This window comes from Notothenia coriiceps, unplaced genomic scaffold (assembly GCF_000735185.1).
Source record: "Notothenia coriiceps isolate Sejong01 unplaced genomic scaffold, NC01 NC01_scaffold00004067, whole genome shotgun sequence".
NCBI classification, from domain to species: Eukaryota; Metazoa; Chordata; class Actinopteri; order Perciformes; family Nototheniidae; genus Notothenia; species Notothenia coriiceps.
Genome location: NW_011336768.1, coordinates 67,131 through 93,969, shown reverse-complemented (window position 1 = coordinate 93,969; position 26,839 = coordinate 67,131). Strand labels below are relative to the sequence as shown.

Below are 26,839 nucleotides of genomic sequence, written 5' to 3'. Positions count from 1 at the left end.
GTTGTGGCATATACTTGCCACGGCAAGTTGTGGGATCTGTGGCATATACTTGCCACAGATACCACATCTGTGGCATATACTTGCCACAGATACCACGGAGTAGCGGCCTCTGTGGCAGATGCCGGAAGTACTTGCCACTGCCCGCAGATGCCACGAAATGCGCTTGCTGTCTCTCAAACATAGTGCGAGGTGGTTGCTATGCAACAACACTAACAGCTAGCGAACATATTAGACAGAGAGCGTTGATCCATTATTTGGCTGTTTATTTACATTCATTTGTATGTTGCAGTTTATTGTGCAGCCACTGAAAAACTATCCAGCATCAGTAGCATGGCTTACGTGGTCACTTGTATAGGTTGAGGTTGTTCTAGGCTGTTGCTTGGCGTGGGGAGAATATTGCTCCACTTTCTCCGGTTCCCGAGATTCGGCTTCCAGTAGCTCTGGAGAGAGCTTTCGCACCTGTGGCCACTAACGGTCATAATTTCTCTGCTTTGTTTCAAGACCCGCATCAGAAAGCTTTTGAATGGTGCTACTTTTCCAGTTGGTCTACCTGCTCTTCACGTAGCTCTGCATGTCGTCGTTAGGTGCTTTTTTTTTCTGGAGATAGGCACTGCTCAATCCACTCCTCCATAGTAAGACCCCCCCGGAGGTCCAAGTTAATCTTAAATGTTTCCATCTTATGCTTTGTAAGTTTGTTTCGTAACGGAAGAAATGCAAATATATTTATAAAACTGACAAGTCAAATCAAGCAATCTGATTGGTCGATAGTGTTTTTACGGACCTCTTTGATTACAGATTTGAAAACATCGTTGCTTGCTTTAAAAGTAGCACAATTCATTATGTCAAACCTCGGAAAGTATTTAGATATCCCTGCCCTAATGCCAAAGGAACTACACACTGAATATGTTTTGCCGTTTGATGTCTATGTCTGGATCGCTGCGTAAAAAGGAGGCTTTCTGCCCCGTTACTTCTCCGCTGCTTTCTTGTTCCAGTATAAAAAGCAAACTGCAGACTGTTTTTCTCAGACGCGGAGGGATACTGACTTGTTGTGAAAAGTAACTTACAATTCTACCCGTGGTATACGCTCAGTATATCACGGCTAAGAACCAATCAGATTGCTTGATTTGACTTGTCCGTTTTATAATGCCTCATAAGTTCAGTTGGAAGACGGAAAAATCAATCCAATGTGTGTAAATTATTCTTTACACTTGAAAATGCTGTTAGAAAAAAAACTGCCTAAATCACAGCTCTCCAGGGTTTCATTTATTTTGTTAGCAGCTCATTCCTTAAAACAGAAGCTTCAGATTCCTTATAATAAGAGGAAATATAAAGGGTATGTTTCAAGGTTGTTATGTACATTTGTTATTGTGCTTTTTTCTTATCAACTTAGATTTCTTAGAACATGTTTTCAACTTGAATTGACTGAATTTATTTTTGAAAAGTGGGTTTATTAACACATGAATACTGTGTAATAAATTTGAACATATATATTTAAGAAGTACAATATAAGACTAAGACAAGCAGATGTTTATTTTATTTAAGTCATTATACATTTTTTATTTGCTGAGGGCCGATTCAAAATGGTCCGCAGGCCGCATTTTGGACACCCCTGGTCTAAATCATCTCAAATGTTTCATGGTATATCATCATGTCTACAATTCCAGAGTATTAGTACAAAAGTGGTTTTCTAGATATGTTTCCATTTAGGTTACTCCCTTCGTACATAATTGTTTCTCTTCAACCACAAAAAAGTGTCAACGTTGAGTGCATGTATCTCAATGCACCACAGTCAAGTTATTGCGGTTAGACACTGCACTTTCTTATCTTTTGCTCTATTTTTCTCCCACCAGTGTGCCAATCGATCGCACTGGCATCATCTTACACAGCTCCACTTACTGTGGTCAGGGAAGTGGAAACAAGCGTCTCAGATGTTACTGTCCTAGAGTTTCTTTATGTGGACGAGAAGATGGAGAAGTAGGAGAGTGGTGAGGGGAGGGGGGGCAATAGCCAGGGGGATCGAACAAATTATAAAGTATGTCAACACAAGCAAACGCGGGATGGCTGAAAAATGGACGAGTAAATAATTTAGCTGGCGGATGAAAGTTGAGAGTGAAGGAGAGACTGAGTGGTGGTCGTGTCGGAGTGTGTCTGAGTGTGTTTGCTGGAGGGAGCAGGTGAAGGACAGATGAGAGAGCCGAGGTGGTAAGTGATGGGCCTTTAACATATATATAAACACACGTTAGATGCATCAGGACAGTTTTCTTCTGCAGTGAGTTTTCCGTCCCTGAGTCACACACAAAAGCGTAAACACACAGATATTCAGCCTTCTTCATACCTTGGAACCTTATAGAGTTGTTGATGAGGTCAAGCACATCAGCAATGGCGTTGTATTCTCCCACCTTCACCTCCCTGCCCTCTGTAACAAAAACAAACACACATTAGAATAAACACGTGTTTTTAAACCGTGCAAACTGCTTCTCTTTTATGCTTTTGACTGGTATTATGCATTCAAAGCCATTACAACTGCCTTTGAAGTCATCCATGTTAAGCCATCAGAGGCAGAGTAGGGTGGGTCATGATTTGCCATAGTAGCAGAGTGTGTATTTCTGGAGAACATTTATTTGGAACATGGTTATTGATGTTTGATATATTGAAATATATATTTGAGATGTTTCCCTTATTACCATATGAGTTATGAAATGTTCCAGGTGGCCTGTTTAATATTGCAACAATAATGCTAAAACATTGTTCACTTATACAAAGAGCAGTTCATCAAATGGCTTTAAATGAACAAGTGAATCTTATTCAAACTCATATTGGACACACAGTAAAGAATAGACCCTATAGAACAGTCTGGCACTTTCTTCAAATAAAGCTTCAAATATCAGGCACATATTCCAAAACCCATTAGTAATATAACAAATTATCCCTAACATAGAATTTTAATGCACTCAGCTAGATTATTTTTTTTTGTAGCTTGAAGATAAAGCTTATTATGGAAGGGAAATGGTATTGTTGTTTTTTTACAGCCTTAATAATCAGTTTATTTTACCTCAAGGACATCTTAAGGGCAATAAAGACTTGAAATCATAGAAAAACAAGCCAACAGATAAAGACATTGGAAAAAGTCAATTGAGCAAGGGTAAACTGGAATTGCACACTATGAGAAAAATGTCCAACTCGTATAGAAGGAAACAATGCATACATGCAATCAGAAGTCTGTATTGATATTGCAATATGTATTGACTTTAGCGTATTTTAGATACAGTCGTGGGATTTTACTCTGCAGTACTCCACATCCTGCAAACCTCACTGTCTCTGTGGAGATCAGATGAAACACAAATATTTCAGGATTTAGTGTTTCCTCTTTAAGAAACAATGATAAGTCCCTCAGGTGGAATATTGAAGGAAGCTTGACCTTGCCAGACACGCCTGGGCCTTCACTCTCCTGTGCTCATAAACATTATTCACAGAGAAGAAGAGGATGGGAAGGGGGACAGAATATTCCTTTTTTGTAACCTCTACAAACAACTAGCAATTTATTCTGGAGTTCACGCACAAATCTATCTCTGCTCCTCTGTGTTATCACGGTTACAGGTCCATTGAACTCCTCAGCAACATTGTCCTTGACGAGGAAAATGACAGATAACATCAGCTATTGCAGCATCACAGGGCACACAGCGTCCCCCTCTCTGTGAATCACTTCAATTCTTGCATCGAAGCATCAGCAAATGTTGGACAGGCTTTACTGTATGTGACAATTGCAGATCTGTAGATTTAATGTGCATACACAATCAGGTGTTTTAAACTTCTCAGTGCTGAGCGAGGATCAATAATCATGTTTCCCTTGACCACGTCCTTTGTTAGGAACTAAGCAGCAGAAGGGATTGTATTTCAGCACTCCTCCTTTGAGATGCTAAAATACTGTTCTGGCACTCTATCCCCACAGGGACTATCGATGGCTGCCGGCCTGCTAAACTCAACTTTTAGCTCTGCCCTTGCAAAGACATTTCATGACTTTTAGACACATTCAATATCTGTAAAGTAACTGGAACTGCATCTGGGACAATTTATAATTTCCTAACATGGCATTCTCCTAACTAAAGGATTTAAGAATAAGGTTAGCTGCATTCTATGTTTTTATTTTACTGCCAGCAGATCTTGTAAAAGGATCAAAATCCTCCCAAATGGATACAGTACGTATTCTTGTTGAAGTGTTGTTTGTCAAAATGTACAATGAACGATTTTAGAAAACATGTTTTTCTGAATATATATTTTTGTGAACCGTGTTTAAAGATCTACATCTTCTATTGGAACAAAATGGCTTGGGGCTGAATGCCACACTCAGGAAGGGAAAGTATTATCTGCTGCAGTCCTTGGATTCTGTTTTTTATTTTTTTTAGGAGATTTCTTGACAGTAAAGAAATACTGTATATAACCAGCCTCTCCCATTATTCTTGTTTTTTTAAATTACTTCATTGCAAGACAGCAGACTAAACCTTTCCAGGAAAACATAAAAATAAAAACGAAAGAATGACAAAACACAATCTGTTGAAATAAATACTACAGCACTATAAAAAAAACTACTCTATCTAGTAATGTATAATAAAGGTTTGATTCCACTGGATTTGAATGAAAGGGATTTAATAATAGCTGGTCATGGTGGAGCAAATTTAAAGGTGACCTATCATGCAAAATGCACTTTTGTACGTCTTTTAAACATGAATATGTGTCCCCGGTGTTCCAGGGAACTCACCAAGTGTCAGAAAACACAACCCTCTCTATTTTCCTCCATACCCAAATCTCTTAAAAAGGGGCTGCAACGGATCTGATACAGACTGATCCAGATTTGAACACTTCTATGACGTCACAAAAGTGGCGCTACGGCTATTGGGCCAACTCCACCAATCAGGAGGAGACAGCCACGGACATTGCCGTTCGAAAGCGCTGGAGACGCTGTAGTACATATGCCAGGCCTGTAGATGGTGCTGTTCTCACAGAATCAGCCCATGCAAAGACAGTGTTAAATTGAGCGAAATGAGGAATGGCTAAAATGCATGATCTGTTTGGTATTTAGAAAAATAAAAAGTATAAATATGCCTTATATAGGTATGTTCCTACACTATATTATTCAAATATAGCATGATAGGTCCACTTTAAATGATGAAAATGAATAGAATTTTTTGCGTGCATGGTAGGTTTTTAAGTCTTATCCTGCAAAGTAAGTGCACCCGGAGCGAATTACAACAAATCACTCTGGAAGGGAGGGGGGTAAAAGTATACAGTAGCGTAAAAATGTAACAACTCAGTTATATACATGTAGCAGAATTTAAGAACACAGTACTGGAGTGAATTGATTTAGCTTTTGCCTTGATAGGTTGTTTTTTGATGCATCTGCTATTTAATAACTGTCTGGAGCGGAGACACATGCTGGTTTAAAAGCTCATATGTCAAGGTTGTGATTCCCAGACCTCATTAATAGTATAACTCTCTAATGCTGAAAGCCAGATATGTTTTATCATCACATTCTGACCCGTCTTTGCAGAAGTGTTTGTAAATGTGATTGAATGCATTTCTTTCCTCTATGCGGCTCACATTAGCTTGTCTTTGATCAAGTTCAAATTATTTTGTTTCATGTCAGATCTGTGAAATTCTAACATGGAAATCATTTGCTGCTTCATTTAAAAGCATTGGTGGTGCAGTTCAATGATATTCTTGGGAGCTATTTCAATTGAAAAGCTGTGAGAAGACTATCGCCTTCAGGGAAACTGACAGCAGAGAGGATGTTGCTATTTGAACTTCCTACAGTAATGAGTAAAAAAAGCTGTATATTAATACTTACTTGAGGGGTGTTGTAGATAGTAAATCCTATCATTTATCTCTAAAGATCCCAACGAATCCTAACCTTTTACGTACACATATCACAACCTCACCTTATTGACAAATATATCATTGAAATTCTCCTCTTTTACAGAACGACAAATGCCATGTTTCCTTATCGACGCGCCTTATGGTGCGTTGATTTAAAATCTGTACTCAGTGGGACTGCGGCTGAGATCAAGGCCTCTGGTAGTGAGTTGTCTCTCATCCCCATGAGAGACAGGGGGAATAAAGAGCCAAGGAGGCCCTGACTAAGAACGCCTGACAGGGTGAAATGGAGGATCAGAGGCTGAGGACAGATGATAGGGTCATGTTGAGGATCACTGCCTTTTGAAATATTCTAGCTTGGGCTGTCCCTGCTCTCCTCTCCATCCAGCTCAGGCTCGAAGATTGACAAATTCCCCATACCTGACAAGTGAGGAAGAAGTGATGAAGTTAAGGAGGGGTGGAGCTTGATAGTGAGCGATAGCTGTCACAAGGGGGAGGATTTAGTTGGGGAAAACGTTGGTGATGGAGTGAAGAGAGAGACCGGGAGCAGAGAAAGAGAAACTAAAGATTGAAAGACTTAAGTGTGTCTAATAAATTAGTAAATTAAAGTGTGGCTATGATTCAATCTCTTAAAATCAAGCCCTAACACACATTTTAATCATGGTAACATTTCCTCCTTGCTTATCCAAAGCGGCCAGACCCTAATTTAGACTAAACTCTCACTGTGTCTTTCTCTCACACAAGCACACTCCTCCTGCTGTTTTGTTTCATTACTACGGGTGACTTACAGGTAAACAAAGCAGGGTCATGCTCCTGTGTCAGTCGGACTCGATGTATTTCAGATGGCAGCTCAATCCATCTTTCTGCAGCTGTGTCTCAGTTCAATAGCACATGAGCAGGTTTTCCATCTCAAGCGTGTATCACAATATTTCACGAAATCACAAAGAAAACTTTGGATGATTGATTTTTTGAGCTGCTGCATATACTTGTCCAATTACGCATTTCAAAACGGAAGAGAAGTGCTACTCACAGCTGTGAAAAAAAAAAAAATGTAATAGTGGTTGTGCTTGAGGGGATGACTTTAAAAAATAAAAAGTTGAGCAGTCTTTGGAAGACTGTTTCTTATGAAGTTTAATTGATTCTGTTCTTCCACTAACAGTTTAATTAATGTCAGTTCTGTTGTTGCAAGGCACTGATAACTTGTTTATTTACAGCAAAAACAGGATGATTAATGGTATAAATGTGCAGTGTGTACAATTGCTAACTCATATGGAAGTGGAACACAGTGTCTGTCTCACTCACCACCCACTACCCTGATGGTTCAATTCTGTTTGTGTAACTTCTCGTCTTCCCTATACTATGCAACAATACAAACTCCTACTTTCGCACTACCGAATTATTCATACATTTTATTCATTATGTCTTCTGTTGAACACACAATATTTAAATGACTATAAATATGTGGTTTCCTTTTTAGTCTCACCCAATGAGCCTGGGCTGTAACAGCATTAGCATACACGCACAGTGACATACAAGCCTTTCTATAAGCACTTTACTGCCCTCTATCTCTCACACACACACACGCACGCACGCACGCACGCACGCACGCACGCACGCACACACACACACACACACACACACACACACAGTGTGATATATGCAGCCAGGGGGATGGAGTCCCTCTGCAGTGGAGGAGATAAGATGGGAAGTCAGAAAGTAGCGTACGGCTTCATGCAGTGGCTACATACAGTCGGGGGAGCCTGGGAGCTGGGAAACCCCCGCATAAAGATTCAATCTCTGGGTTTTTTTCCCCACTTAGCAACGCATGCTGGCTCAAAACCAACCTCAGGGTAATGCTGTGAGGACAGAGAGTACTGACGCATGTTTTTATTTACAAACCTTCACAGTCCACACAGATATATCCCGTCACCACAGAGGAGATCAAGCACAGTGAAGCGCCATGGGCCTTGCACTTTTAGATTCACCCAACATGCACCCACACAGATACAGAGAACACATGCAACTCCATAGAGAAGATATGCAACTCCATGGAGATGCTTGTGGAGATTGTCCTCACTAAAGCTACAGTCTAAAATGTTTTATGTTTACTGACAAACAACCCTTGCAGTCATGCGAAATAACCCTCTCCAGAAAAACAACTAATGAGATAAATGTGAGGCTTCCCACTTCAAATCATTTAGCCTCCCTTGCCCTGTGTAAACTGTATGATTTTGCTGCAAGCTTTTCATACACCCTATTGGTCAGGATCCAGTGTATCAACCGTGGCAGCCTTTTGGTTTCAGAAAACTTGCAAGTGTCTTTCCTTTTTACAAGCTGGGATACTCCTACAAAATGTCTTAAACAATTAAAGGTTTTATTGAAAAGAAAAAAATTCAAAAGATTCAAACTAACTGTAGCACTTATCTTACTCCAGTGTGGAGTCACATGAAGAGCAAGTGGGAACATCTGGAGGTGTGACAGATATCAATATGAGAAAATACACAGGAGTTCTAAAATGACTGTGTAACCTGAAGAGAAAATCGAGACAGGTTCATTTGAGGAGTGTCAGACATACCTTGAAACTGGTTGAATTTGATTGTGCCCATTCTCTCTCCGTTCCGAAACATGACTTGGCCCTAAAAAGGAAGAAATATATAAATGATATATACCTTCAATAAAACATAGAACACTGTAAACACATATAGTGAACACATTTTAAGTTAGAAAAACATTCTGTCATGATGAAGAAGATGAAGCGTGAGATTAGTTAATAAATGTAAATGTATGCCCAGTGAATTCATGATGCTAGAGTGTTAGCAGGCGAAGAGCAGTCCTGGCTCCCACACAAACAGCATGTCATTTGATTAGAAGTGGTCAAATTGACCTGTTTATATAGAGGTAAACAAAATCATCTCCGGGCCCATTCATTTGCTAAAATCTTTGGAACAACATCAGGTCAGCAAGGCTGCCTTCACCGTGTTTGCTCACATAGGAAAAGGTAGGAATCTTGGCAGTGCAGTGAAATTAGCTACATGTAAGATCTTATTCTCCATTTTGATTTCTCAATATTCATTGCTGGCCATAAAAGCATTTGCCGGTCAAACAACAGCCCTAAAACAATACCAATTCAAGTCTTTGATTCAAATTCCACAGACACAAGAGAAGCAATCCCAAGCCAGACGGCGCCTGGCGAACACAGACAAGGTAGACAAAAGCAATTCAACTTTGTGGCAATATCGAAAGACATATTCAAATCAATTTGGCTTCAGTCCCCTTATCTATCCCATGTCTGCTCAGTCTTTCTCTCCTTTGTCATATTTTCTCCTTCCCTCTGTCTCTGTATCTCTCTGTCTCCCTATTCATCTACCAAGACTGTTCAATTAATTCAGCCCACCATCTGCTTACAGGGCTCCTTAATTACACATTTAACTGGGTTTACATATTACTGCCTGCCTAACAAAACAGGTGAGAGCAGAGAGGAAGACAAGCAGGCAGCCAGACAGTTAACAGTTAGATAGGAAGACAGATGGACAGATAGATAGGTAGACATTTAGATAGACAGAGAGCGACAGAGAGGGAGAGCATTTGCTTTGGCTGATTAAAAGACAGCTGAGAGGGGAATATGTGGAAGGAAGCTGGAGAGCCAATTTTTCCTCAAAAAGATGGCAAGCTTTGAAGTAGCAGAGCACGATCCCACCCCTCCGTTTGAATCCCAGTCTTTGTGTGGCGTCTTTGATGTTTTGTCAGAGTGTGCGCGTGCAAGCATGTTAATGTGTACGCACTTAATAGGTTGTCACATTTTGCTCATGTAAGTGCATGTGTCCCTGATGATGTATGTGTGTGCTACTCCTGAGACCCAGGTTCTCTAGTGATGCCTTTACCCTGGTGATGGACCACGATACTCTGCTCACAGCGTAACCCAACGTGCCAGTCTTAGACACATACTGCCTTTTCCCTCAGCAAGCTATGCAGTTATATCTGTATTGTAAGTAGGAAAGTGCACCTTGGTTCAGCTCATTATATCGATGTCATTCTTAATAACTGTGGTGTTTAAACAGGTTCAGACAATGTGGGTTTTAAAATAGAGGAACTTGACTTGAACCCGTAATGACTGTAAATGTATGTATCTAGGTTTCTAGAGTAGCTGCACTATCATGCTTTTCTGTGCAATAACATTGCCACTGTAATTGCCTTTCACATCAGCAAAAGTGAAGCTATTTTAAACAGCGCCCAATTTGTTCTCTCTGGTCCAGACAAGGTTTAGAGAATATGCAAAGTATATCAAACATATGCAGAGGCATTGCCTTTGACATTGTTAATTGGAAATAAATGTCTGTGATACAAAGACTAAATTAACCTCCTTTGACCAATATTCAGAGAACCTACTGTAAGGCCTCTTTTCACAAGGTATTATGCTCCTCTGCAGCTAAGGCAACCTCACTGGAGTCTATTGGCCCAGACAGACACTATAGTTTGTTGTCTGGTATTCAACTGAGGTTCAGACCTGAATCACAATGGTGGCTGATGGAGCAATCGTTCAGTCTAACACTGTCTGTGTGTGTGAATGTGTGTTTCTGAGGAGAGACTGTGGAGGTGGCCAGGTATCACTCTGTCTGTGGAAGATGGAGTGCTGTCAGTGACAGCTGTGCTGGGGTCAAATGAGATGTCAGTCTGCGGGCTGCAGGTGTGACATCCTGCAGGCTTTAAGGGTTTAAAGTGGGAACACAGTTGAAGTGAATGTACCTGTGATGCACACATAAACACAGATAAACAGAGAAAAACACACTATTTTTTACCTCAGACTGAGGTTGTGCTACCATTACCAAGACAGACATTGATACATACTTGATGGCCACTGACCTTAGATTTCTTTTACAGCAAAAAAAAACATATACCCACACAGTTGTCACCTCAAATCACAACGTGCTGTCTTCCCATGCAGCCCTCCCTGGTGAATTCTAACATGCATCATCCTGTGCTAGCAGCCATCTGCACTCTCTTTGCCCTGAAAGTCTCTCTCAGCTAACGTCAGCCTTCTTCTCTGCAGCCCTGACAGCAGCCAGATCAATAAAGTGGAGCCCTCCGTGATCACTCTCCTGCTGCTGCAGCTGCCTCTTGGCACAGATATAGCAGCAGGACTGAGATCAGCGTAGAATGGACACGGTTCGGTCCCCTGAGACCGTGTGTTTACACAGAAAACACACTGCGTGAAATCGTGACATCAGGAAAGACACAAGGTTCAAGTCAGGGTACAATCCTGTATGATCAAGCACACATGCACTGATAACATTTAAACCAAGGGTAACAAGCCGGAATATTCCATTTTACTGGTGCTTGCACATGGCTGCATTTGAATGGAAACCCAGTAAAATTGCAATTCACGAATAAATCTTGCAAGTTGTGCAGTAGCTGCTTTTGAAATCTGAATACAAAAAGAGCATAAAGATGTAAGTAGTGTGGAAGGGAAATTGCCTTCCTATGTCTTTGTTCGTTGTCCGTGGGTGGAGATGTCTATGTGCTAAGTGTGAGCTACATAAAGGGAACACTTTTGATCTGATTTCAGTTAATTCCTCAAAAGAACAGCTATAATAGTCAACAGATTGTCAATGTTTTGTTGCAAAAACGCTTCTAACTATTTTGCAACGCAGCTATCTTTAAACAGCTTAATTGTCAACCAGATGCACAATATTCTTGTTCAGATTTCTTTCATCCCAAAATGTCATCATAAAGAGAATCAGCATAATAAGAGCGTGCAGATTTACATCATATCCATTTCCCATTACTTTTATATTTGTAGGTAAAACTTAACAATCAAACAGCAGAATCACTCAATTCTAAAAATCTACCACTTGTAGGTTGTCAACTTGTCATGTAGGTTATCATCTAATCATTCACACCCTAGCATCCCCAAGTGGTCATTGTTGTTAATTTGTCAGAGCTATTAACAACACAGAACACAGTGCACTTGTCTCCTAACATTCTCTTGTAGCTTCCTATGAACAAGAAGATCAATCTACTTATATACAGTATATCATTAGCAAAACAGCTCTGCTAGCAGCCTGGCTTTGAGAATCCACCATAAGAATCCCAAAGCGCCAGAAACCCTGATCTTAATGCTATGATAAAGGGCAAGAGTAAAACACCCAATGGCATTAGATAGATCGGAAGGTTTTGTAAATTACTGATCTATTCTAGAAAGAATGATTTTTAAAACTTTGCCCTTTCCCTGTCACATTTTTTCAGGTAGAGTTTCTAAGCTTATTCCACTACCTTGGGATAGCTACTGTAAGCCATTTTGTTTAGTTTTGTCCAAACAAAGTGCTCTGGTAAGCAGTGATGCTATGTATGGTTAATGTACGGTCTCTGAGACGGACAGAATGGCGTAGTGAAAGCAAGGCTAATAGGGAAGCAATCTGCTGTCACTATTCTATATCTATTACACAGTGCAAACACCACTTACCTCGTAATGACTGTCTATTACTTCTATACGTGCAATGTAAGGCAACCAAGGCAACGTACAAACACCTCACTTAACTACTTACTTTTTTATAAAATGTTCTACTATAACTCCGTTGCGTTCAGAACTGTTACAGGATGTGTATTTTTTTTTTGTTATGTAACTTTTTACTTTTTATTATATATTTGTTTTTATTATATCATAACTTAGTACTTTTTTTTAAAATGCATGTCACATATTTAACATATGTAACATTAAGCTGTCTGTGGCTCTTTTTACTGCTGTAACACATTTCCCCTCCGTGGGACTAATAAAGGGATTCTGATATTCTTAAAAGGGCTTTTCTTTATAACGAACGCTTTACCTTTTGATTTGAGTGTTTTTTCTATTTCTTCTTAAAAATCTGAGTGCAGGGTTATTATAGTACTTAGGTCAATACAGTCAATATTGAAAGGGAGAGAAGGAGTTTGCTAGCCTGTTCAAACAACCGAACCTGACCTATCCAGACTTCATAATCTTTGTGGGTGCCTTGAGAGAAACGTGAGTGAAATGCTACATGGCCATCAATATTCCTGAACTGCTTTGCTTCCCCGAGTCTCTGAGGAAAGACTCAATGTCAACCTTCTCCTGATCAGCAACCCCGAGTGGGTCTGTGTTGAGAGAGGTGAGAGTAGAAGGGGGGGGGGCAATGCTGACCCTGAGGATCTGGTGTGCTGCAACACGTATAAAGTTCCCCCGGGACATTAGCCCCATAGGACCTCACAATAACACCGGCATGCACTGATTTTCACCAAGGCCTTCTTTCTCTTCCTCTTTCCCTCTCTCGTTCTATTGCTTAAAGTAATGCATTGGAATCTGTATTTCTATCCTTATTAACTTTATCCATTTCTCTCTCGCCTTCCAACTTAGCGTTAGTCTATGATTCATCCAAATAGTTTTTTTCTGAATATTTATTGAACGCTATTTTCCAGAACAGTCAATCTTTTTCTCATTTCTACTTACTTGAATTTTTCAGGCCATTTTTTGGTAAACACAGTAATGAATATTATATCACAATAGGAGGAATGTACTGCTTTACTGCATGCCTACTGGCTGTCTGGGCTAAGAGCAGCATGGTGCCCTCAATAATGTAGTGGCCTTTACAGGGGAACAGGAGATATCCTCTAACAGCTCAATAGGAAGTCAGAGTGAGCGCACCCACACACACACGCCCACACACAGCTTGTACTGTAGCTAGCATAGCCACGAGGATCAATCATGAAAGCATTGGAGTGAGTCGGCAGCACCAAATGACACCACTTTAGGCTTCTTACTAAGACGAGGAAGGCTAAGTAACCTTCTCTGCAAACACACTTCCACCATTACAGATCAGTAATTATTGTCCTTGTGTGTTCTTCTGACATTTGCCTACTCCATACTGTGTTGTATAATAGAAAAAATAATAGCGTATTGGCATACACAGACTCTTTCCCCAAAAAATGAGGCTAAACTAACATTTCTTAAAGTTTTTTGACTGCTTGGTTTTAAACAATGTTTGTATCTGCATATTTATATGTGATTGTTCGTCTACCTCGTTGTATGTCACAAACAACACAAAATCCTTGTGTTCCAAATGTCCACAAGTTGGACTGTGCCTTATTTATATTTAGTTTCATGTCAATATGATGCATAACCTACCGTGACACCAAAGAAGTTGGTCTCGTTCATGACTTCCAGCACCATTTTCCCCACTTCGCGATCATCCACAGTGAAGTTGTGGAAGGTGTTCTGACGCTGTTTTACCCGGAGCAGTTCCATCACTCGAGTTAAAGTTTTAGCGATGACCCAGATCCCATCGTAGGCAAAGCCGTGGAACTTGCTGGACTCCACACCTTTCTGCTGAAGCTCCCGGCTGTACTCCCTCTCATACTCCTTCGGGGTCTGACCGAGAGGCAAGAAAAGAGAGCAGATAAAAAAGAGAAAGTGAGAATCTCCAAACTTCTTAAATATTTTCTTTTTCCTTAGAATAATTAATCTCACATTTTTCAAATGTACTTTTTTTTATTGTAACTTTTCTGTAAAGTAGAAGAGATTATTTCAAAGCAATTTCAGATGCAAAGTTGATGAAAACAGTTTTAGCTCAATAAACAAAAATGTATTGAATTGACTTTCTACAAAACCAAACATTTTTCCGATTTCACTTTATTAACCTCAGGCTGCTTATTGTACACATTCATTCTGGCAACCACCCAGTTTTTCGGAAATAACCTCAAAATCAAGGTTTGTTGTGGTGAGATATTCGCCTGATAAAATGTTTTACACTAAATGTGTCTCTAAACAGATTGAATAATGCGTCATTACAACAACATTCTGCTGAATAACATCAGGTAGCACTCACTCTGCCTGAGATGCCCTTTATCTGGCGAGCGCTGAGCGGCTCAAAGTCCACACTGATGTATCCCTCCATGGCTGTGAGCAGCTTCTTGGTGGTGCAGTTGGTGCTGTTGGCCTGCTCCCACCAGTTGCCCTGGTACCAGCCGGGGATAATCCACTGGTATTTACTGCCAAACATGTTGAGGTTATATGCCTGGCAAGGGGTAGGAAAAAAATGGGGTTGAGACAATGTAATGTTAGCTGCTGGCTGTGTAAAACTAGGGATAACTGAGAGTTTAGGTCTAGTGCAACGCTTGAAGAATACTGAACTCATGGGTTTAGCAATAAGCGTAAAAAATTGCATAGCATTCTTGTTGTAACTTGGCAAGAAAATGATTGTGTAAAATATATATCTGTAAGCTATCACTTATAAGGCTGAAGACTTACGCAGCAGAAGACTTTGGAGGCCAGATTCTCGTCAAACTGGCCAATGATGATTCTCACATCGTTGTCCTGGGGGAAAAAAGAATGAAACATCATGATTCATTATAAACACACATGCTCACAACATGTTACATTAAATATGAGTTACCGCGGCAGGGCAAGCCGTTTTATGTGATACAGTAGGTGTCACCATACAGTATTTTTGTGATAGGTTGTTTTGATAAGTTTCCTTGTTTGTGATGCCTTTTTTCAGCACTCTGGGACATCACTCTTTACAAATGGAAATATAATCAGTTGTGTGCGTTTGTGTACTGTATTTTCTTCCCTAAGTCTATCTCATCAGTAGCTACACAGTCTGGGTGGCTGAGAGGCTAAAGCAATATCAAGTCGCAAAGTATCAATCCATAACAACAAAGACATTAGTGTCAGCGGGCAGAACTGCCTTCAATGCCAACCGGGCTCAAGAGCACACATTTACATAGAGATTCAGAGCACAAGGCCCAGTGAGTGACTCTGTAAATAATTCAGAGTGCAGCATGGTGGGAAAAAAGATCAGGCTCCGGGGCCAACGGTCTGTTATTTAGTGTGCACACGCTTATGTATAAAACTTTAGAAACACAAGCACAGGCCTGCAGACACACATGGATAACACACACAATACTTTATTGCCCCAAATCAAATCCAATACCACTGACAGAGTTATGATGAATATATGTCTGGTCAACATGGCTGGAGGTAGTGATGCATGGGGAAAAGTCGAACATACTGTAGGGCCCTTACCTAACCCTGACAGTCCAGACAATAAATGGAGAAGGTCACTGAGCAATATGAAGGAAATCTAAAGGGCTGAAGCTGTCAATGTATTTGATTAATTATGTTTTTTCTTCACCAACAGTTGTTTCTAGGGAAGCATACCTAATATTAAGTGTGTTTTCTATGTTGTGTTTTTTTTAGAGCTACATGCAGTTTTTTTAAATGTTTGGTTCTGTCTTTTATTGATCAGGAAACTGCTATACCTTACCTAACAACACTGAAACTGTAAGAGCAGGGGCTTTTTACATTTCAATTACATAGGCAGCTTTAGAAAATACAAAACAAGTGACAAACACACAAGCTCTAATGTCAGTGAACCCACTAGTTTCCTGCCTTTATTCTTGATAATGAGAAACTGTTACGAATACAGTTCATGAAGTCCTCTTCCCCCAGGCAGCCTTACCATATGTCATGTATCCACAGATCAGAGTAAGCAACCAATCACTGTCAAATAACCATAATCCTAACCCTAAACTCCAATTGCTCAAGGCAATTAGACATCAAGGAGCTACTGTACCGCACAGCCAATACATTTCATATAGTGGATAGATGTATGGAAATTAGATAGATTCAAATTAGTTGGAAAGTTGATAGATACATGGATAATATCTTGCCTATCTATCCACTATATGGATAATATGAGGAAAATATGTTGCAAATTGACTTTGTCATGACAAAGACAAAGGATATACTGTGTGTCCCTCCTATCCGTCTTTATATTGAGTTGCCAATGCAATATCTGTCCTGACATTTTACATAAGATCTAAGATTATTTCTATCACAAAATTATCTGTATATGTTCTCTAAATATTAAAGAGGTTGAGAGTTTTCAGAAAGCCGAGTAGCCAAATCAAAAGCTTCTTTGATGGTTTCTCATCACAGCCAGACAGCATGCTGGGAAATGTAAGTGGCCTTTTGTATGAAACGCTTATTGTTGTTCCCCTTCTCTGGCACCATCACAATAGATGTGCCAGGAGGACAGGTAACAACTCTGAACTTTTCTGGGGTGCACTCTTGCGTTATTCCATTTATTGTATCACTATTGTGTGTGTGTGTGTGTGTGTGTGTGTGTGTGTGTGTGTGTGTGTGTGTGTGTGTGTGTGTGTGTGTGTGTGTGTGTGTGTGTGTGTGTGTGTGTGTGTGTGTGTGGCCGTTTGCCATTTGTGTGATCACTAGTTGAGCATTGAATGTTCTACATAATATTATGATTACTAATATTGCATTATTATTTGAACTGTAATTATCAGGCCTTCAGAATAAAAGTCTGTGTGCTCTGAGTCCACAGTGCGAGACTCTTGCTGGAACTTGGTGCTATTTGGGGATTTGGACAAGCAGAGGTGCTTTATCAGTTGGAAAGGAGCAGCAGATTACAGGAAGCGCAGCCGCTGATGATATTATCAATAGCAAACCATATTAAATGGACAAACCTATAATGATAATATCAGTGCAAACCATTTGTCTTGAGCCAATCCTCTGTGTTTTGAAACCAAAAAAACAATGTAGAATCATTTGTTATCAAATAAATGTTTTGGGTACAACTGGGATTCTAGTATTCTACAATATAATCACAGCCAAAGTATGGCAGCTATAGCACAGGCTTTAGGGCTTGTAGCTGTGGGTGCCACACATACATTCACAACCCAAGAGAAACACTGAAATCTACTTATCAACACATGAAATAGAAGGCTATACATGTTTGGATGGCCCTTTGTCATTCAAAAGTAGCTGCATCAGTAAGGCAGAAATGTTTTAAAAGAAATGGACCATCCCCTTCTACGTCATATCTGAATGGCAAGAGTTTTGAATGCATGATAAATAATTAAACCATAATAAATAATTAAGTGTTTTGGACCTAATTTAGATTTCAGGCCATTTTATCTCATGTGGCCCTCCATTGAATGCAAGCGACCTGAATTGTCTTTCAGTCACAAAAACTTTAAAAAACACCGGTCTACACTGTATAACATTTCAGCTTATTTTATGTTTAATTTGAAGATGTTAAGCATGATTATATGTAAGTGATTGTTGGAGTTTGTGTGTGAGAGAGTGGGGTGTTTGTAAGCCTGCCTTTGTTTAGGGATGTGTTTTGTCAGTCTGTCCAGTAACAAACAGGGAACTCGGGACAGAGAACAAGAGATGAGGTTAAATAAAGGCAGGAAGCGATAGTGAGATGTAGAAGGCTGCTTCAGCGCCATGCCTGTCTGCTTTTTGAATATTCCAGCTGGATCGCAGCTGTAAGTGCTCTATTTGTGGATCCCACATGGCCCCCTTAATCCCAACACAGTCGCAGATACACAATGACACATAACAGTGCACTACAAAAAAAAAAAGCTTTCACAATAAAATCTGTGTCACCCTCTACCTCGTCATATTAAGTGGTTGTCGGGGGGACGGCAAACTGCTGTTTCGAGATGAGCGGACTCAGACCATTAGGGTGTCCGAGGACCCCCCCATCAAAACGCTCTGAAAAGCTTTCGAGGCGACACCGTGTTTTGCATATTTAGAGTTGATCAAGGAAGGATGGTGTCAGCTTACAATATCAGCCCTCAACTTGGAGGGTTACACATATATTTAAGAAAAGACAGCTTATCTACCTGTTCCTTCTCTATCCCTCTGTCTCATCATGACATGTGTTCAACCTGCTCCATGACACATACAGTACGTCATATCTTCCACTCATATATCAGACCTTTTCTTTATTCCTTCTGCTTTTATAACATCTGACAGTTTCTATTTTACTGGTTGAGCTCACCAGGCACATGGTCATGTATTTGATTTACTTCCACTGACAATGTTTATACTGTAAACCTATGTGGCACTGACTCACTGTGCTTACACAACAGAGGCCAGAAGCATCTCTGGTTGCCTTTAGAGATATTTTGGATACATTTGCCATCACACTTGACTGCATTTACATCTGAATTTCATGCATTTTTTGCTTCATTAAAGCAATCCTGTTCAACCATGCGTGTTAAACCCAGAAGTAAATGGTGTAAAGATTCAAAAGGCAACATCTCAATATTGGCCCAATGATGGTGATATATATTTTTCATTTTCTTTACATTTTACAGCAGAGAAGACGAGGAAAAAGAGATGGAGAGGGGGAAAACAAATCGAGATATTCAGCTTAAGATGCCAATAAACCATCCATTGGTCAGAACAGATTCATTAGAGCTCACGCTACCCAACGCTACTCAAATAAAAATACCAAAAGAATTGGATCAAATTGAGTCATTTGCTGTATTTGAGAATTACTATCATTGAATCATTCCACCTTTTCATTTAGTCTGAATTGTGCGGCTCCCAGGCTGGATGGCTTACCTTGAGCTTCTTGACATTGACACATGGGTCGTTGGAGAAACTCTCCGTATCTGCAATCTGGATGTCTGCTTTCTCCAGCTCACTTGTTAGATCATTTCTCACCTAAAAGAGAAGGAGAGTGGAGAGAGAGAGAGGGAGAGAAAGAAAGAGAAAGCACATGAGCATGATGTATAAATGACTATGTACCATTTTCCTTGGTCTGTTCTTAATTCAACTCAATAACCTTGAAATGTAAGGAGAGATTTTTGTTAAAACACACATGTTCAAATTCATTAATTAAACCAAGCTATTGTACTGCTGTCAGTTAACCATACACTCCTTAATAATAATACTTCCAGTTTTCAGATATTACACTTTTAAACAATAAAGAATAAACAGTATTTCAGCAATACAGATGTTGCAGGCTCTCATGTTCTGAGCTGTTGTCTGCATGATGTTCTGTAAATAGTAAAACATGTGTCTTCTTGGCGTGAGAGCATGTCAGAAACATATCGGCTTTTGAGACATCAAAACCGTCAATATCCTGATTTCAGCTCACTCTGTTAAATGTCGAGTTCTAACATTCACAATATCCGATATACACCTGTCTCTGTGATGTGCATTTGTTTTTTTGTTTTTCAGAGTGACAAAGACTACAGAGTTGCTTTTAATGATCTCAACTGCTTATTCAAATATTGACCAAACAGCAGACATTTGTGCAATAGTGTACATGCATCTGCAGGAGCTGTATGTCTGCTCTGATGTATCGATTCAGCAGAATGGTGGGTAATGGGATCAGGGAAGACAGAGGATGGAGTGGGAACACCGCTGTGATGGCGAGCTTGAGGTGGTTTATCATTCTGCATCTCTCCTCTTGACCCTCACACACACACACACACACGCACGCACGCACGCACGCACGCACGCACGCACGCACGCACGCACACACACACACACACACACACACCTACCTTCCAATTACACACACACACACACACACACACACACACACACACACACACACACACACACACACACACACACACACACTATGATTCATCCCTCTGGCTTCCTATTTCAAGGATACCATTTCAGAAACTGTCTTTTTTACCCGCATACATTTTAAGCAGGAAAAGCACAGGTGTAACTAATAATATTAATGATGGTTCTGTTCCAGGTCTTCCAGTCAGGCAGTGAGAGAGAATGCACAGTATAAAGGCTCTGGCATGGGAGCATCTGACTGAAATTCTGCTATTATTTTTATGTTACAGCTGTGTCAACATGTCTGCTGTAAAGAAGACCCACAGTTTGCATATTGGGGTTTACAGGGAACATCTCATTCTTTCTCTCTGGCCAAATTATTCTGATGTCCTCCGGCCATGCCCCGAAGCCATCGGCCTCTCCGCCCCCGCCTGAAGGCTTGGCATAAGGGGTCATGTTGAGACATCAGAGCTCATATGGGTGTGCCAAGCCCGGCTGGCAGAGACAATATGCAACAGCTAACAGATGAAGACCCTGTGTTTTTACCCTACATTCGTCCGAAACTGTGCATATGTGCCATAGGTTGTATGCATATTCATGTGTTCTACATTGCTACGAGTGCAAACTGGGGACTGCCTTGGTAATGAATGGAATGTAAACACACATTCCTTGAGTGATACAGATTTATGTTACTTCCAGTGCAGTTTTATCAATTAATTGTATTGTATGTAATTTATATGGTGACCAACATCCAGACTTGCAACATTTGTATAGATTTGTGGGAAATATGTGGAATAATACTGAATAAGTATACTATAAGTTGATTATTCTCAGGGAGTAGTTTAAACGTTGCTATGGACATTTTTAGACTGTGTTGTTCTGTTAATGTTTAGGTATATTGATATTCATTTTAAATACAATCCTTGTTTACTGTAATTGAAGATATTTAAGCTTCCATCTTTTAAGCCTATAGGTAAAGTGTTTCATATTCAAAAGATAGATATCAGGTGGAGAACCACTTAACAAACAGAATACCAAAGTGTGAGGATATTTACAAAAGGTAGTATCGGTTAGCTGGAAGCATCTTCAATCATTTCAACATCACAGCTGTTTCTTTTGCTACTGCTGTTACATTATACATATACATACTTTGTGTAATCAACTAGAAGTTAGCTGCCTGGTAAAAATCAATGTAACTAAACAACACAACTTTATTTCCCCTATGTCTCGAAATGTCTGTTGTCACAATGGCCCTGTCCCTTGGTACCCTGGAGGGAGCTCTCAATCACTCTGTTCATCACTCAGTCCTGTACAAACATTCCCTCAATGTACTGCTCGCTGAGCTGAAACAACAGGGAGGCCGGGGTGGATCAATACAACCAGGTTTTGCTCTTCAGGAACAATTGGTGTGGTGGTCTGGACAAGGTACAAAGTCCTGTTGTGTAGAGCGTTGATCTAAAGCTTGGCTGCTTCCATGCTAAGTGGAAACGAGAGGCAAGAGAGGCATTGCAGCAGGTGAGTTTGGTGTTGGAGGAGGAGCGTTGGACCGAGCACGCAACTGGGTGGAATAAAATACTGCCATCACATACAAACAAACATATATATACATTTTCACTATACTGTATCTGTAAAGCGTCTTTGAGCACCTGTAAAAGCGCTAACAAAATTAATCTATTATTATTATATTATTATTATATACAGTACAACAGCACACAGTAAGCCATTCGCCTCTTAGAGAAAAAGCCCTCGTCACAAGAGGATATTTATTGGTTCGACTTTGCATTTTCTTCCACTGAGATGTAAGATGCATCCATATTTTGGTGGACTGAGTGTGTTAAATAGAGCGAGGGGTGGAGGGACGGATGGATTGAGGTGAAGAAGGAGGGGAAAAAAAGTTAGCAGCTTTTTCCCCCATAACAAAAACATCCTCTATTGTCTGAGCGGCCGGGGAATCCCCAGCAGCAAATACAGCAGAGAAATAATCCTACTGCTCTGCTGGCCACGAGTGCACATGTAACACACGTCATTATGTAAGTACACACCCACACATGATGGACAAAAATGACAAAAAATGTCAGATGCATACGTATGATTTCTAGAATGCATCTGTTCCTATGAAGAACTTTAATAAAATGTGATCGTGTTTAAATGCAGAATCTTTTTTTCTGCATATGAGCACAGTTACACACAAGCAAAAATGAAGATGAATTGGGACCCTGGAGTTGAGGGATGCCCCCGTGACTATTTGGGGCGTAAACGACAGAATGAAGTATTATCCCACATCTTCGCTGCCCGTGGATACAGTCTTCCTTTCCACTGACCGTGACAAAGAAGCATGACTACATTCATTGTATAGGGAAAGTAAAAGCAGCGTCATCAGTTCCTTGGTTGTTATTAATATGCATTGGTAGTACAGCAGTGCTTGTGTCATCATTATACAGTTTGATAGGTCATCAAATATTCCCTCTAACCCTAATTGCATATTTTGGAGGGATGCAACTAAGCATTATTTTCATTTTTAATCCATCAATCCTATGATTAGTTTCCCAAATAATTGTTAAATTATAGAAAGTGCGTGTTAAAATGTTATAAAATGGCATGATTTGTTTCTAGAATAGTCAAAGAGATTTTTTGTTTTTTGCTTGACAAAGGATGTAAACATATGATTACCTTTTAAATAGTTGTTAATAACTATTCTGTAGATTGACAAATTTGATCTGCTATAAAACAGACACACACACACACACACACACACAGACAGACAGACAGACAGACAGACAGACGCACGCACGCACGCACGCACGCACGCACGCACGCACACCCACACACACACACACACACACACACACACGTGAACGGAGTGCCCTGTTGCAGAGTCAGTGAGTAGCTTGTGATGATTCAGACGGTGCCAGCATGACACTTTGAGGCAAACAGGCTGCGGTGGTTTAACCTCCGATCATTAACACATCATTAGGCATGCCCACAGAACAAAGGGGACTTTGTGTGGCTGAGTGTGTGTGTGTGTGTGTGTGTGTGTGTGTGTGTGTGTGTGTGTGTGTGTGTGTGTGTGTGTGTGTGTGTGTGTGTGTTTGTTAGTGTCGTACATGATAGAGTGTTTGCAGGTGCTTCTCAGTAGACTGTAGTACCTTTTCAAAACATGTAAAAAAAGTCAAAACCGAGGATGTAACGCTGCAATGTCATGCAATTTACAAAAGAGGCAGTGTGATGGGTCTTGCACACATCTGTCCCTCAAAAAGTGTGTGCCACATCCACGTTTAAATCTCGATGTAAATCCCAGAGTTCAGGCTGTAATGCCAGTCATGTGCTTACATAAACTAGCGTGACAAACGGTTGTACCACAGCCTGATGACAAGCTCTTGAATGGCTTCCTCTCATGGCCTTACATGCCCTGTACAATGGCATGAATGAGTCACTCTGCAGGGGAATGTATGACATTGCCTGCTTATTTGTAGTAAACAGCAGCTGATGGCTAAAGAAATGTACGTGTAAAATGCACCATCTAGGACAAACACATTTTCACTTTGTTAGCAAGATTGCTGTGATAGTAACTTCTTCTAAATCCATCGTTAAGCATGGTGTGATTAAACAGTTTTGCTTAGAGCAATCCAGGCAGAGTCCTAATCTTGTTCTCTGTCATGACTGCTCTGTTCCCGATGAGCCCTGTTTGTCTGGCAATCTCAATAATGTTGATTGCTGTGTGTGTGTGGGTGTGTGTACAGACACACTGGCAAACACCTTACAGATATTTATTCTCATCTCTCAATGTAATAAACCAAACCCCCCAAAACATGTCCCTCCTAAAATAGGATGTGTTGGTGTGTTCAATTGCTCCTAAAAATAGAAGTGCGATCTGGCTTTAGCTTACAGGTTAAAGTCCTAGGGGACACCATATTATAAGTGTGTTTTTGTGTTTGCCACTGACTGAATCACTAACAATTGTTACATAACATTAACCTTGTATCCCTAGGAAACTGCACTGCCGCATATCCCTCTGTGTTTAAGTATAGTAGCTGTTGCAGGTGGCTTCTTTCTGGAGTATCTGTCAGTCAGAGTGAGAGACAAGTTCAACAAGATATTTTGAACGAAACCAAAATCATCTGTTAATGGAATAATTTCAACTCAATAAAAAGGTAACAAAAGTACTCATGATGCATTCCTTTGTTATGTTTGTTCTATGCTTTGGCAGTATCCAAACAGCAGCAAGCATCTCATCAGCCACTTGTATTCCACATGCTACCATGAGTTCCAGATGTACCGGAGGATTGTACAAATCATAAAGTATGGCAGCGATGCTTGCATATTTGTAAATCAGGATTAGAGGCCAATTTTGTGGCAGGTTGATTGAATCGGGCCGCCCGTCTCCCTCTCATCCTAAGCCCCTCGGCGCTTTCAGGAGGGGAGAGATAAAGGGATTTGGGCTCTCTGAGATTTGCAGTGAGACTTCTTATACACCCCCTCCAGCTGCTGAGCAGATTGTTTTCAACCAGGGCCTCGAGGCAAGAACTCACAATGGGCCTCTTAAATTCTTGCTTTCTATACCTCTGACAAGGCTTTTTTTAACTGAGTGTTCCTGTGACGGTGATGTAATATAAGGTTGGTCCCATGAGTCGTCAAACGCGTGACAGATGTGTATTTATCGCTAACGTGCAACCCTTTCCCAAACAGGAATATGTTTTTCTCATTAGTTAATATCAATTTTCTTTACAACATGGTTTGGCATTGGATTGTTATATCGATTCTCCTATTGATTTTATTGTAAAAAGCTACTCGACACTAGCAGGGAAAGGATTTCTCCTTGGAGAATGCAAATGTGTCGACTCCTGTTCCTGGCTTCAATCTGATTTACAGCAATTTTCTAAATAAGTCTGCAAGTTTTAAAATATATTTCAGTGCCAACAACGTCACAAAGGTTTTTACTTACAGATAAAGTTCTTTGTATTTCCACAGTGGGCTGAGTAGTGCTTGATGCAGACATTTCCATTACACATGGTGTACTCTAACATCTGTTCTTATCGATTTTACATTTAAAAAAAAGTTAACATATGGTTAGTGCTAGAATTAGGCTCCAGTTTTAGTTTCAAAATGTTAATCTATCCATTTTATGCAAGTCATGGAGAATCCATCCAAAGAGTTCTAAGTGGGTGGGAAAATATGACTTTAGTCAAATAGTGGAGAATAGCTTGAAATCGAATTGATTCCCAGCCACTCAAATGTTGGCAACATCTGAATTATGATTTTAAGAAAACAAAATAGCAATCAGTTTTCAGTATTGATACTACTCGTAGTCTCTCCATCAACAAGATAAAAAAAACCCTGACTGAGAGTGTTTATTAATAGTGACATGTTACCCATTATCTTCAAGAGAGGAGAAGTGGCAGGGGAAGGCTGGGATTATTAAACTGACTTTAAAGCTTTGTGATTGTGTGTTGTGATAGCAAAGATTTGTCCAAAATAAATGTCCCCCTGACACGGTTCACTGACAGGTCTGTGTGTACATGACCACTGTGGAATTTATATATCGGCTTTCAAAAAGTAAAAAGAGATGTACGCAATTGTTACTATGCAGGCAAGGTAAACAAAGGTTTATTTATGGTCTGTTTTAAGGTACGCCACGACTAACCTGAATGAGGTGAAACTTGTGTTTATTTATTAATGATGTGCTATTATATTTTTGGGAAAAAGAAGAAAAAATAAGGTTAACCTGGCACTATATTTTATATTGAATTATTACAGAAAAACTGAGGTTGCTGTGCCTTGTGATAGAGAGCGAGCTCAATATTTCAGAATACATCACAGAACTGGCTCTCATTTCCTGTGCAAGCTCTCTGTAACAGCTCAGTATGTAAACACAGGTTTCCATGACAACTTTTGCCAAAGTTTACATATCGAAATATAGTATTTTTAAAGAATGGACGAGAGACACTGACCTCGGAGAACCTCTGTACATCCTGAGTGAGCGTCCCCACACGGCTCCAGTTGTAGAAGGTGAGGAACTTCACCACCGCAGGGTTCACGGCGTTGTCTGACGGGACGGTGCGGAAGAAGTTTGGGTACTTTTTCTTATCTGCCAGGACTGGAGTTGTTGCTGCAAAGGAAAGCTGGAATGACAAAAAAGAGAGAGAACTACAGTGAGTTTAGAGTCTGTTAAATACAGTCCTAAATAATCCTGGCAACAAATAGTCAGATTACGCTGGTGTACTGTTAGAAGAGAAGCACTGTCAACAACTGTGTCACAAAGCACTGGATGACAGACCTCAGGTGTGCCATGCATTCAAATTCACAATATTCAAAGATTTTATTGTCACATGCACAAAGCTACAGTGTAGAAATGGCAATGAAATTCTTCTGAACTGAACGCCTCCAACAATGCAACATATATAATAAAATACAAAATAAAAAGTAGAAACAAGTCTATATAAATGTCAATAGAATGTGGGATATGTAAAAGAACAGAATATGAAATTAAATAATGTAAATTAAGACTAAATTAAATAGGGCTTATTGCGGTTATAACTGTGGCTCAGTGGATAGTGTGATGGACTTTAAATCAGGGGATAGCAAGTTCGAGTCCCACTGCAGTCAGCATGTCGTTGTGTCCCTGGG

At 40.2% G+C, this 26,839-nt stretch overlaps 1 protein-coding gene across 1 annotated transcript; it reads right to left on the bottom strand.

Annotated features, from left to right (window-relative positions):
• Window positions 1-2,335: 2,335 nt before the first annotated feature.
• LOC104941934 (gamma-aminobutyric acid type B receptor subunit 2-like) lies at window positions 2,336-26,507 on the bottom strand (the record flags this gene model as incomplete). Its single annotated transcript, XM_010767104.1, has 8 exons — window positions 26,490-26,507; window positions 26,164-26,334; window positions 19,256-19,357; window positions 15,125-15,190; window positions 14,703-14,891; window positions 14,003-14,245; window positions 8,444-8,504; window positions 2,336-2,416 (listed from the first exon to the last, which is right to left on the bottom strand). Coding segments are annotated over exons 1-8 (931 nt in total), but the record flags the coding sequence as incomplete, so codon positions are not given.
• Between the last annotated feature and the right edge of the window lie 332 nt (window positions 26,508-26,839).